Genomic DNA, 12,253 nt, shown 5'->3' on the forward strand with positions numbered 1-12,253 from the left:
GCCTCTTTAAATAGTTCAAGCTAACCTGAGAAGGGGGACGAGACCCATGATTTTTTTCTTGCTTTCCAAAGTCAAAAACTGCACAAATTTCTATAGTTTGGTCAAAATCATGATGATAAAACAGAATATTATTCAGCATTTCAAATCTAATGACTCAAAGTTTTTTGGTCATCTCCTTCAATAGAAAATACTTGCTAGCAAGTAGAAAGATGACTTATAAAATTACAATGGCACATTAGGAGAATGATTTGTGGGAGATTCATTACGTATTAAAGCAAGGCTATGTAATTCCATACCTTTTTTTAAATTTAGTAATAGTACTCATCTGAAATAAATCATAGTGTACCTCTGAAATAATCATAGTGCAAAGGCAACAATAAGGCAAGACCCAAACTTATGAACAATTCAAAATGAAAATATACAAATAGATTAATAAAACTGCTATCTTGTTTTCTCTATTTGTAACATCATCACCATGATAATACTTACCTTGCAACCAATTTCAGCTGAAACCTGAGTTTACAGAAAAATAAAACTGAACTTCTGTTAAATGATTTCATTCATTTATTCAAAAAAAAAACAAATCTTAAGTGCTTGCTGCTCTCCAGAAACTGTATCAGTGCTAGGTAAACAAGTATGATTTGCCTCCTGCCCTCATGAATTAAGTTACATTCTTTTTATAGCTTCCATAAATAAACATTTAATTTGCAGGCATAAATGTATTTAATTAGGATATTACAGAAGAAAGGATGGACTGTAAGAAAGACGTTATTCATTAGATACAAAGGCAAAGCTCTTCTTAGCTATCATACATGTAACCTACTCTAGGCCTTGAAAACAAGCAAAGATATTATGTCTAAATAAAATGAAGGGCAAAGATTAACAGCTATCTAACCATGGTGATCAGTATGCTCAGGCAAATTGTAATATTCCAGAAATGAAAACCTGACTTCCTTTTCACCAACACATTTCTTATAACTGGATTACCCAATAACTCCCCCTACCACCTCCCACAAAGACAAGCCAAAGTCCATGGAGCCACTCAGTGGTTTTGATTGATTGATTGATTGACTCATTGTAGTTGTAATTTAAATTCTTTTTAAAACTTTTTGAAAATAGCAAAATCAGAAATAACCTAAGGAAAGCTGAGGTGATTTCTTTGCCAAGCCACAAAAAGCAAAAATGCAATGTTTTCCCATGCCCCTTCTGTCATTTCAACTTTGTAGAGTCAACTTTGTAGACTCTCAGATTGGAGAGTCTCCCTAGTTTGTGGCATTTAAACTTAGAAAGAAAAGCCACAAAGAGAAAGAAGAGAATTAATCTGATTGCCAAATCTGAATCACTTATATGTACGCTCCCAAAATCTATACTTCTACACCAAGGAGAATTACCCAGAGAAATGCTAGAGATGTAATACGTGTTTGCAGTCACATAACTAATGATTCATGAGGGAAGAGCAGATACAGAGCAGTCAATCTAATGTCTGGGGGATAATTTTATTGATGAACTACCTTAGGAATTAGTTTTCTCTCACATGAGCCAAGGTATAAATTTCTGATTAAATGGTATCTGTAATCATTGAAGCATAATGTCAATTAAAATAACCACTGGTGGTTAACCAGTGGTCAACAAAACCACTATTTAATTTTAATTATACAGAACTTAAAATAAATATAACATATAAGAATGTATACACATACCATTGATCCATCGAGCTTCTGGATCATGAAGCACAAATTCTTTCCTGAAGAGGTCTTCTAAAGACAATCTGGTTTCTGATGAATTTGTGAGTTCATCTAAAATAAAGTAAATCTTAGGTTAGACACATTCTCCAAAGAAGACATACAGATGGTCAAGAGGCATATGAAAAGATGTTCAACATCGCTAATTATTAGAGAAATACAAATCAAGACTACAGTGAGATATCACCTCACACCAGTCAAAATGGCTATCATCAAAAAATCCACAAACAATAAATGCTGGAGATTGTGTGGAGACAAGGGAACCCTCCTACACTGTTGGTGGGAATGTAAATTGGTACAGCCACTATGGAGAACAGTAAGGAGGTTCCTTAAAAAACTAAAAATAGAGCTACCATATGACTCTGCAATCCCACTCTTGGGCATATATCCGGAGAAAAACATAGTCTGAAAGAATACATGCAGCCCAATGTTCACTGCAGCACTGTTTACAATAGCAACCTAAATGTCCATCGACAGAAGAACAGATAAAGGAGATGTGGTACATATATACAATGGAATATTACTCAGCCATTAAAAAGAATGAAATAATGCCATGTGCAGCAACATGGAAGGACCTAGAGATTGTCATACTGAGTGAAGTCAGACAGAGAAAGAGAAATGTCGTATGATACCCCTTATATGTGGAATCTAAAAAGAAATGATACAAATGAATTTATTTACAAAACAGACTTAGAGAATGAACTTCTGGTTACCAGGAGGGAAGAATGGGGGGAAAGGATAATTAGGGAGTTTGGGATTGACATGTACACAATGCTGTATTTTAAATGGATAACCAAGAAGGACCCACTGTATAGCACAGGGAACTCTGCTCAATTTTATGTGGCAGCCTGGATGGGAGCAGAGTTTGGGGGAGAATGGATACATGTATAGGTATGGCTGAGTCCCTCTAGTGTGCACCTGAAACTATCATCAACATTGTTAATTGGCTATACTCCAACATAAAATAAAAGTTTTAAAATGTCTTAAAAAAAACTAATGAATTACACTATCTGGACTACTTTGCTTTAAAAATATGTTAACTAGATGACAATATAAAGTGGAAATTTTAATGGTTTTTGGCATTAGAAGTTTGTCTGTTCCATGATACTTTTCAACCCATTAAATTATTTTCAATATTAAAATTGTCTTGAGCTACCACAAATTTAAGAGATCAATCCCTTGTTATGTAGTGATATATAATATGAAAGCAGTTAATAATTTCTATTGTGCATTGTGCCCCAAAGCACACATTTTCACTGTTTAACCATAATCCAGCCCAATACTTTCCAAAATCACTTCAACATATTCTCTCTAATGATAAATTTACAGTTTTGTTGTAAACACCAAAGATGAAGAGGTAAAGGTCCCAGACAAATATGATCAATAAAACTTCCCAACTTGAAAGGAAGTTCACCAAATAAACAGAATAAATACCAAAATTCCACAAATAAACCCAACAAATACTAAGTGGACTTAGGAGTTAAATGTAAAAACTCAATATAATGCCAGAATATGAATGAAAAGCACATGTTTATATTAGTCCCTGACACATAAACTAGGTGTACTTCCTTTTTAAATCCCAAAATGTAAGAAATGGAAGGACAACACAGTTTAGATACCAAAATTAAGCATAGCAAACATACTTTTAGACAAAAGAGGCTACAGACAAGTTTGTGATATTTCATTTTCTTTGCAAAATAATATGATTGTTTATTTACTGTATAAAATCATCTTTGTGACCTTTCAGCTGTGACCTTAACTCTGGTTGAAAATAAAATGTCAACAATATATGCTAACCTCATTAGATATTGTTTTTTAAAAGTTCAGTACTTATTGTAGCAAGAGCTTTGTTTCTTCCAGCTGAAAAGCTGGGGCAAAGAATCAATAACTTCAAATGCAGTTTCTTTCAACATGAATCAGCCATGTAGTTAACCCACAAAATAACTGTTCAGAAACAACTGAAAAAAATATAACAGATGGAACTAGTGAGAATTGTTTGACCCAAGCCTAGTATAAGACGTGATTATATATAGATTTGCAAAACAAAATGCTCCATTTGACAGTCTGACACAACAAAATTTAAATTTACCTTATTCATTCAACAAATACTAGGGCTCTTAATTTTCAAGGTGTTAAGTGAAGTATTGTAAGGTGCAGGAGACATATCTATGTCCTGCCCCGAGGGGTTCACACAAAGCAAGAAAGAATACGATGGATGTCAGAATGAGGATACAGAGTACTGTATGAGCTCAGACAAAGGAAGGAAAATATCTTGCAAAAACAATCAGAAAAGCCTTCAGTGAAAAATATAATGAAAAATATAATGACCAAATATCATGCATTGCTGGTGGGAATGAAAAATGGTACAGATACTTGGAAGACAGGTTAGCGGTTTCTTACAAAACTAAACATGTAATCTAACAATTGTGCTCCCTGGTATTTACCCAAATGAGCTGAAAACTTACAGCCACACAAAAATCTGCACATGGATGTTTATAGTAGCTTTATATATAAATGCCAAAATTTGGAAGCAACCAAGATGTCTGTCCTTCAGTAGGTGAATGGATAAACTGTGGTCCAGATATTGTGATACTATGAAGTGATAAAAAGAAACGAGCTATCAACCATGAAAAGACATGGAGGAACCTTAAATTATTAAGTGAAAGAAGCCAATTTGAAAAGACTCCATACTGTATGATTCCAACTATGTAACATGCTGGAAAATGTAAACAATGGAGACTCTAAAGGTACTAGTAGTTAGAATGGTAGATACGTGTCATTAAACTTTTGTCCAAATCCATAGGATGTACAACAGCAAGAGTGAACCCTAAAGTAAAATCTGAACTTTGGGTGATAATGATGTGTCCATATAGGTTCATCAGTTGTAGTAAACATATCACATGTGGGATGTTGACAATGGGGGAGGTTTTACCCATGTGAAGGTAAGGGTAAATGGAAAATCCCTGTACCTTCTGTTCAATTTTTCTGTGAACATAAAATTTCTCTTGAAAATAAAATCTATTCATTTTTATTTTTAAAAGTTAAATGACCTGGGCCTTACAGGTTTCAAAAGACAGAGAAAGGGAATGGCATGGACAAGTGAAGGAATGAGAGCATTTTAGAAAAAAGAATGACTGCTTTTTGTTTGACACAGCAAAAAAGCTTTGATGCTAGAATTAATTTTCTGTCATAGTAGTTTGGGATTTTAATCAGATGAGCTAACTTTATCAGGATTTCAGAAATATATTTAGTCTATGAGATATCTCAATAAGACCAGATTTTGGTATAGACAAGTTTCACAATTTAAAGTTTCCTGAGATTATATAAAGGCACCCTAATTTGTCCAATACAATCCCTTTAATTCTTAGATGATTACACTTTACCATCTCTCTTTGATATGCATTTATTTAGTTGATCCAATGAAATTTATATAGGTAAAGGTAGGAGGTAGGAGTCTAACTTTCAGTGGAAAGTAGATTATGATAGCACAATCTATTAAATAAATGATCCTTATCAACTGAATTGAAAAATTTACTATATTTTTGCTCCTAGGTAAATTCCACATATTTTGTTTACTGTATTTTTTGGGCATATGTAAAACAAACAAACAAAAAAACACCTTGTAAGGCAAATGCAGCATACCATACAATCTTTTTTTCATATACTTTTTTGAAATATTATTTTGGCAATTCTCAAACATCTGTTCTTTCATATGAGCTTAAAAATCATATTAAAATCCACCAGAATGGGAATCTTATTAAAATAGCATTATACATACACAGTGAATTGGAAAACTTTAAACTTTAGGTACATTAATTGTGTTTCATCTTCTATTTTTCATATAGATCCTTCACATTTCCTATTATATTTACTAGTAAGTATATATGGTTTGTTATTGTGAACAGAATATTTCCCATTGTTATTCTAAATGAATTAATACACACACACAGAGTTAATAATTATATTATTCACCATATCACATTTTCTTTAAAATGCCAATGGAAATTAAATCTTTTATTTTTCTACATATTCAATTCTATCATATGAAAATACATTTTCTCTTTTTCCTAAAGTTTAAATTTATATGTATATATATTTATATGTATATCTGTGCATGTATATATATGCATTTATATGTATATATATACATTTATATGTGTATATACACACACACATAATATATATATAAAATTTTCAGGTATTGCAGATTCACACGCAGTTGTAAGAAATAATACAGAAAGACAAATCCTTTATACACTTCCTCCAGTTTCCATCAATAACATATATCTTGCATAGACAATATCTGAAAAAGACATTGACATTGATACCCTCCACCAACTTTATTCAGACTTCACCAGTTCTGCATGTATTCAGTTGTGTACATGTGAGTATATGTGGCTGTCTTTAGTTCTATGCAATTATATCAAATATGATGAGTACCAGTAAGGCAGAGAACAGTTCCATCACCAGAATCTCCTGTGTTGCCCTTTTATTGCCATAACCTCCCTCTGCAACCTTTGGCAACCACTGATCTATTTCCCATCTTTATGATTTTGTAATTTCAAGAGTGCTATGTAAATGGAATCATGCATTATGTAATATTTTGAGATTGGCAGAGATCCATCTTAGTTGTTGAGTGTATCAATTCTCTGTTCCTTTTTGTTGCTTGGTACTATTCCAGGGCATGAATGTATCAGTTTGTTAAACTATCCATCTGTTGAAGGAAATCTGGGTTATCATTTGTAGCTTGGGGTTATTATGAATAAAGCTGCTATGAACATTAATTATAGGTTTTTATGTGAACATAAATGTTCCTTTCTTTGGGATAAATGCCAAAATATGCAATTGCTAGGTCACACGGTGCACATTTAGTTTTGTAAGAAAAAATCGGATGCTTTTCTAGAGTAGTTGTACCATTTTACATTCTCACCAGCAATGTAGAAATGACCTAGTTTTTCTGTGTTCTTGCAAGAATTTGGTGTTTTTTTTAAAAAAATAAGCCATTCTGATATATGTGTAATGATATGCCGTTGTGGTTTTAATTTACATTACCCTAATAGCTAATGAACATCTGTTAATGTGCTTATTTGCGATGTTTATATCCTCTTAAGTGAAATGTCTGTTCATGTCATTTGCCCATTTTCTAATTGGATTGTTTTGTTTCTGTGACTGTTGAGTTTAGAGGTTTTTATTCTAGATGTAAATCATTTGTTGATATGTCAACTTCGGATTTCCTCCAGCCCTCTACCTTGTCTTTTCATCCTTTTAAAAAGGACTTCTGCAGAGGAAAAGTTTTTTAATTTTGATGAGATCCACTTTATCATTTTTTCCTTTTATAAATCACACTTTTATTGTCAAGACTAAGAATGCTTCAACTAATCCTGAAGATTTTCTCCTATCTTTTTTCCTAAAAGGATAATAGTTTTATATTTTACATATAAGTCCCGGAATCATCTTGAGTTACTTTTTGTCTATCATGTCAGGATTAATTAGAGGTTCATATTTTATTTTTGTTTTTTTGCATATTGGATGACCAATTGCTCCAGCACCATTAAAAAGCATTTATTTCATTTTAGTGAATTATTTCATTAGCTCGAGTGTCAAAACAATGTTGAATAATAATGATGAAATAACAATCCTGCTGTCTTCTTTTATTATGTCAGCATCTTTAATATTTCATTATTTAATAAGATGTTTTTTCTTGATTTTTGGAAAGGAATCTGTAGCATGCTTAAGTAATTTGTTTTTATTCCTGTCACTTCGAATTTTTATCTGAAATTATAACTATGTCATGATACACTTCCAGCCTTTTATATAAACATAATTTTCTCCTTTAATGTGTTGATATAAAAGTTTTATAAATGAAATTTCCTATTTCCAACCACCCTCTATTTCTATAACAAAATCCAACTGGTCATGGCAAATTATTATTACTTTTCTACTGCTAGATTAATATGTTAAATGTTTATTTAAATGTTCAGATTTTTTTAATGAATTAAACTAATGGTCCATTATTTTTTTTCATTTTGTATTATACTGATCAGTTAACATTTTAATAATTTTAGTAAATATTCTGAACTCCATTTATTTTCTATAATCTGAAATAATTCAATAATTTTAATAGTCAGGATTTTTTTAACTCCAATTGCCCTTAGAATTTATTATAAAATCAACTCATCAAAGTAATTCAAACTATTGTGATTAAATTTTAAATTTAAACAATAATCAGATAAAACTTAAGGTTTAATTTATTTGTCTTCATTCATTACTGAATGAACTGTATATACTTCATTACTTCATTCCTCTTTCTGGTTGTTTTTTTTTCCTTATTTCTTTGTCCATTTCTTTAAATTTTTCTTAGCTGCCAGGCACTACCCCTGAGGTCTCTTGAATTTTTCAGTCCTAGAAAAGAGACTTCTTCCTCTACATATGATGAATAATTAAGCTTCTGTTTTAATAGCCTTGGAGGCTGGTTTTATTATCCCCTAGCTCCTTTTATCTCCACATCTCATCATAGTCTTTTGGGGTGTTCATCCTTTGTAATCAATCATCTCTTTTCCAAATGCCCCTCCCCAAGCCCTATTGGGATATCCATTTGGAGGGGAAACTTAGGCTCAGCAAACCTAAAGATTTTGACAAAGTTCACATGGTTAGTAAGAGGCAGGACTGAAATTGGAACCTACATCTCTCTGACCTATTAAGCTCTACTGTCTCTCAAAATAAGTTTTCTTTTCTCGTTCTCTATAATATTGTGTTAATTAGTTTTTTTTTAAATGTACAATTTTATAAATGATATTTTAAGAATATTCTTATTTCCTTTTAGCCACAATAATCCTCCTAATTGAAATTCAACTCCTCCTGTACCCTCTCCAGACTTTATTACCATCCCATTCTGCTCCAACCTGCTCATGAAGGTACCATTGCCACAGTCTTTCTATTTTCTCACATAGAGCAGTGTCACAGCATTCATGAAAAAGTGGAGCTTTTTGTTTGTTTTCTTCAAGAAATTGTCTATAAAATGTCAGCCTGAAACTCCAAATTTACCCTCTGCTCATTGTTGCACTCTATTTAGTATTAACATTAGTAGCATCACCTATCACACCTCATCAGCAAACATTTATAACCCAGCTGCAACCTGATTTCTCAGAAACTTAATTTATGTTAGAACCATCTGAAGAAATCTTATATTTCATACATTTTAATAATTTTCTCTCCATTTTGACTCTACAGCCACACTTAGCAAACAGAGAATCCTGGGCACCATTTCTTCATCCCAATCACTCACATCGAACACTGAGAAGGTAGCTTAAGAAGGAAATTGGTATTAGATTGTAAATAATTTTAAGAGATGATTCCTCATGTAAAGCTCCTTTCTTACAAATCTTCAGAGGAAGAAATTCTGAAATCAACACCTATTCCCAGTATCAACAAAATATTACTTAATTTTTTTTGGCCGCACTTCACGGCCTGGGGGATCTTAGCTCCCTGATCAGGGATCAACATGTGCCCCCAGAAGTGGAAGCACTGAGTCTCAAACACTGGACTGTGTCTCATAGACTTTATCCTTCACAAGTAAGGTACTGGGTAACACATCATCTCTAGTTATTTTGTAACTAAATATGAGATACCTTTTGATGTGTGTGCATATATATAAGTGTGGATACATGTGTGAAAGTCTGAAAACCTAATATATGTTGATAGTTGCTATTTCTTTTTTTTTTAATGATGTTTGCTGTGGGTTTGTCATATATGGCCTTTATTATGTTGAGGTAGGTTCCCTCTATGTCCACTTTCTGGAGAGTTTTTATCATAAATGGGTGTTGAATTTTGTCAAAAGCTTTTTCTGTATCTACTGAGATGATCATATGGTTTTCATTCTTCAATTTGTTAATATGGTGTATCACATTGATTCATTTGCATATATTCAAGAATCCTTGCATCCATGGGATAAATCCCAGTTGATCATGGTGTATGATCCTTTTAATGTGTTGTTGGATTCTGTTTGCTAGTATTTTATTGAGGATTTTTGCATCTATATTCATCAGTGATATTGGTCTGTAATTTTCTTTTTTTGTAGTATGTTTGTCTGGTTTTGGTATCAGGGTGATGATGGCCTCATAGAATGAGTTTGGGAGTGTTCCTTCCACTACAATTTTTTGGAAGAGTTTGAGAAGGATGGGTGTTAGCTCTTCTCTAAATGTTTGATAGAATTCACCTGTGAAGACATCTGGTCCTGGACTTTTGTGTGTGGGAAGATTTTTAATCACAGTTTCAATTTCATTACTTGTGATTGGTCTGTTCATATTTTTTATTTCTTCCTGGTTCAGTCTTGGAAGGTTACACCTTTCTAAGAATTTGTCCATTTCCTCCAGGTTGTCCATTTTATTGGCATAGAGTTGCTTGCAGTAGTCTCTTAGGATGCTTTGTATTTCTGTGGTGTCTGTTGTAACTTCTCCTTTTTCATTTCTAATTTTATTGATTTGAGTCCTCTCCCTCTTTTTCTTGATGAGTCTGGCTAACGGGTTATCAATTTTGTTTACCTTCTCAAAGAACCAGCTTTTAGTTTTATTGATCTTTGCTATTGTTTTCTTTGTTTCTATTTCATTTATTTCTGCTCTGATCTTTATGATTCCTTTCCTTCTACTAACTTTGGGTTTTGTTTGTTCTTCTTTCTCTAGTTTTTTAGGTGGAAGGTTAGATTGTTTATTTGAGATTTTCATTATTTCTTGAGGTAGACTTGTATTGCTATAAATTTCCCTCTTAGAACTAGTTTTGCTGCATCCCATAGGTTTTGGATCGTTGTGTTTTCATTGTGATTTGTCTCTAGGTACTTTCTGATTTCCTCAGTGAATCTCTTGGTTATTTAGTAATGTGTTATTTAGCCTCCATGTGTTTGTTAAGTTTTTTTTTTTCCCTGTAATTGACTTCTAATCTCATAGTGTTGTGGTCAGAAGAGATGCTTGATATGATTTCAATTTTCTTAAATTTACTGAGGCATGATTTGTGACCCAAGATGTGATCTATCCTGGAGAATGTTCTGTGTGCACTTGAAAAGAAAGTGTAATCTGCTGTTTTGGGATGGAATGTCCCAGAAATATCAATTAAATCTATCTGGTCTATTGTGTCATTTAAAGCTTGTGTTTCCTTATTAATTTTCTCTTGGGATGGTCTGTCCATTGGTGTAAGTGAGGTGTTAAAGTCCCCCACTATTATTGTGTTACTGTTGATTTCCTCTCTTATAGCTGTTAGCAGCTGCCTTATGTATTGAGGTGCTCCTACGTTGGGTGCATATATATTTATAATTGTTATATCTTCTTCTTGGATTGATCCCTTGATCATCATGTAGTGTCCTTCCTTGTGTCTTGTAACATTCCTTATTTTAAAGTCTATCTTATCTGATATGAGTATTGCTACTCCAGCTTTCTTTTGATTTTCATTTGCATGGAATATCTTTTTCCATCCCCTCACTTTCAGTCTGTATGTGTCCCTAGGTCTGAAGTGGATCTCTTGTAGACAGCATATATATGGGTCTTGTTTTTGTATCCATTCAGTGAGCCTGTGTCTTTTGGTGGGAGCATTTAATCCATTCGCGTTTAAGGTAATTATCGATATGTATGTTCCTATTACCATTTTCTTAATTGTTATGGGTTTGTTTTTGTAGGTCCTTTTCTTCTCTTGTGTTTCCCACTTAGAGAAGTTCCTTTAGCATTTGTTGTAGAGCTGGTTTGGTGGTGCTGAATTCTCTTAGCTTTTGCTTGTCTGTAAAGCTTTTGATTTCTCCAACGAATCTGAATGAGATCCTTGCCAGGTAGAGTAATCTTGGTTGTAGGTTCTTCCCTTTCATCACTTTAAATATATCATGCCACTCCCTTCTGGCTTGTAGAGTTTCTGCTGAGAAATCAGCTGTTAAACTCATGGGAGTTCCCTTGTATGTTATTTGTCATTTTTCTGTTGCGCTCAATAATTTTTCTTTGTCTTTAATTTTTGTCAGTTTGATTACTATGTGTCTCGGTGTGTTTCTCCTTGGGTTTATCCTGCCTGGAACTCTCTGCACTTCCTGGACTTGGGTGGCTATTTCCTTTCCCATGTTAGGGAAGTTTTCAACTATAATCTCTTCAAATATTTTCTGAGGTCCTTTCTCTCTCTCTTCTCCTTCTGGGACCCCTGTAATGCGAATGTTGGTGCATTTAATGTTGTCCCAGAGGTCTCTTAGGCTGTCTTCACTTCTTTTCATTCTTTTTTCTTTATTCTATTCTGCGGCAGTGAATTCCACCATCCTATCTTCCAGGTCACTCATCCGTTCTTCTGCCTCAGTTATTCTGCTATTGATTCCTTCTAGTGTATTTTTCATTTCCATTATTGTATTGTTCATCTCTATTTGTTTGTTCTTTAATTCTTCTAGGTGTTTGTTTCTTAATTCTTCTAGGGCTTTGTTAAACATATCTTGCATCTTCTCGATCTTTGCCTCCATTCTTTTTCCAAGGTCCTGGATCTTTTTCACTATCATTATG

General features: G+C 33.2%; 1 protein-coding gene across 3 annotated transcripts in view; it reads right to left on the bottom strand.

Annotated features, from left to right (window-relative positions):
- The window catches only part of DPP10 (dipeptidyl peptidase like 10), a 1,290,245-nt gene that overhangs the window by 473,342 nt on the left and 804,650 nt on the right, over nt 1-12,253 (bottom strand). For all 3 annotated transcript variants that reach the window (XM_012535464.2, XM_004276493.4, XM_049712621.1), the window contains exon 3: nt 1,701-1,796. In XM_012535464.2, the coding sequence (XP_012390918.2) occupies nt 1,701-1,796 (96 nt within the window). The remainder of the gene's footprint in view (nt 1-1,700; nt 1,797-12,253) is intronic.

Source organism: Orcinus orca, chromosome 7 (genome assembly GCF_937001465.1).
Source record: "Orcinus orca chromosome 7, mOrcOrc1.1, whole genome shotgun sequence".
In the NCBI taxonomy this organism is placed as follows: Eukaryota; Metazoa; Chordata; class Mammalia; order Artiodactyla; family Delphinidae; genus Orcinus; species Orcinus orca.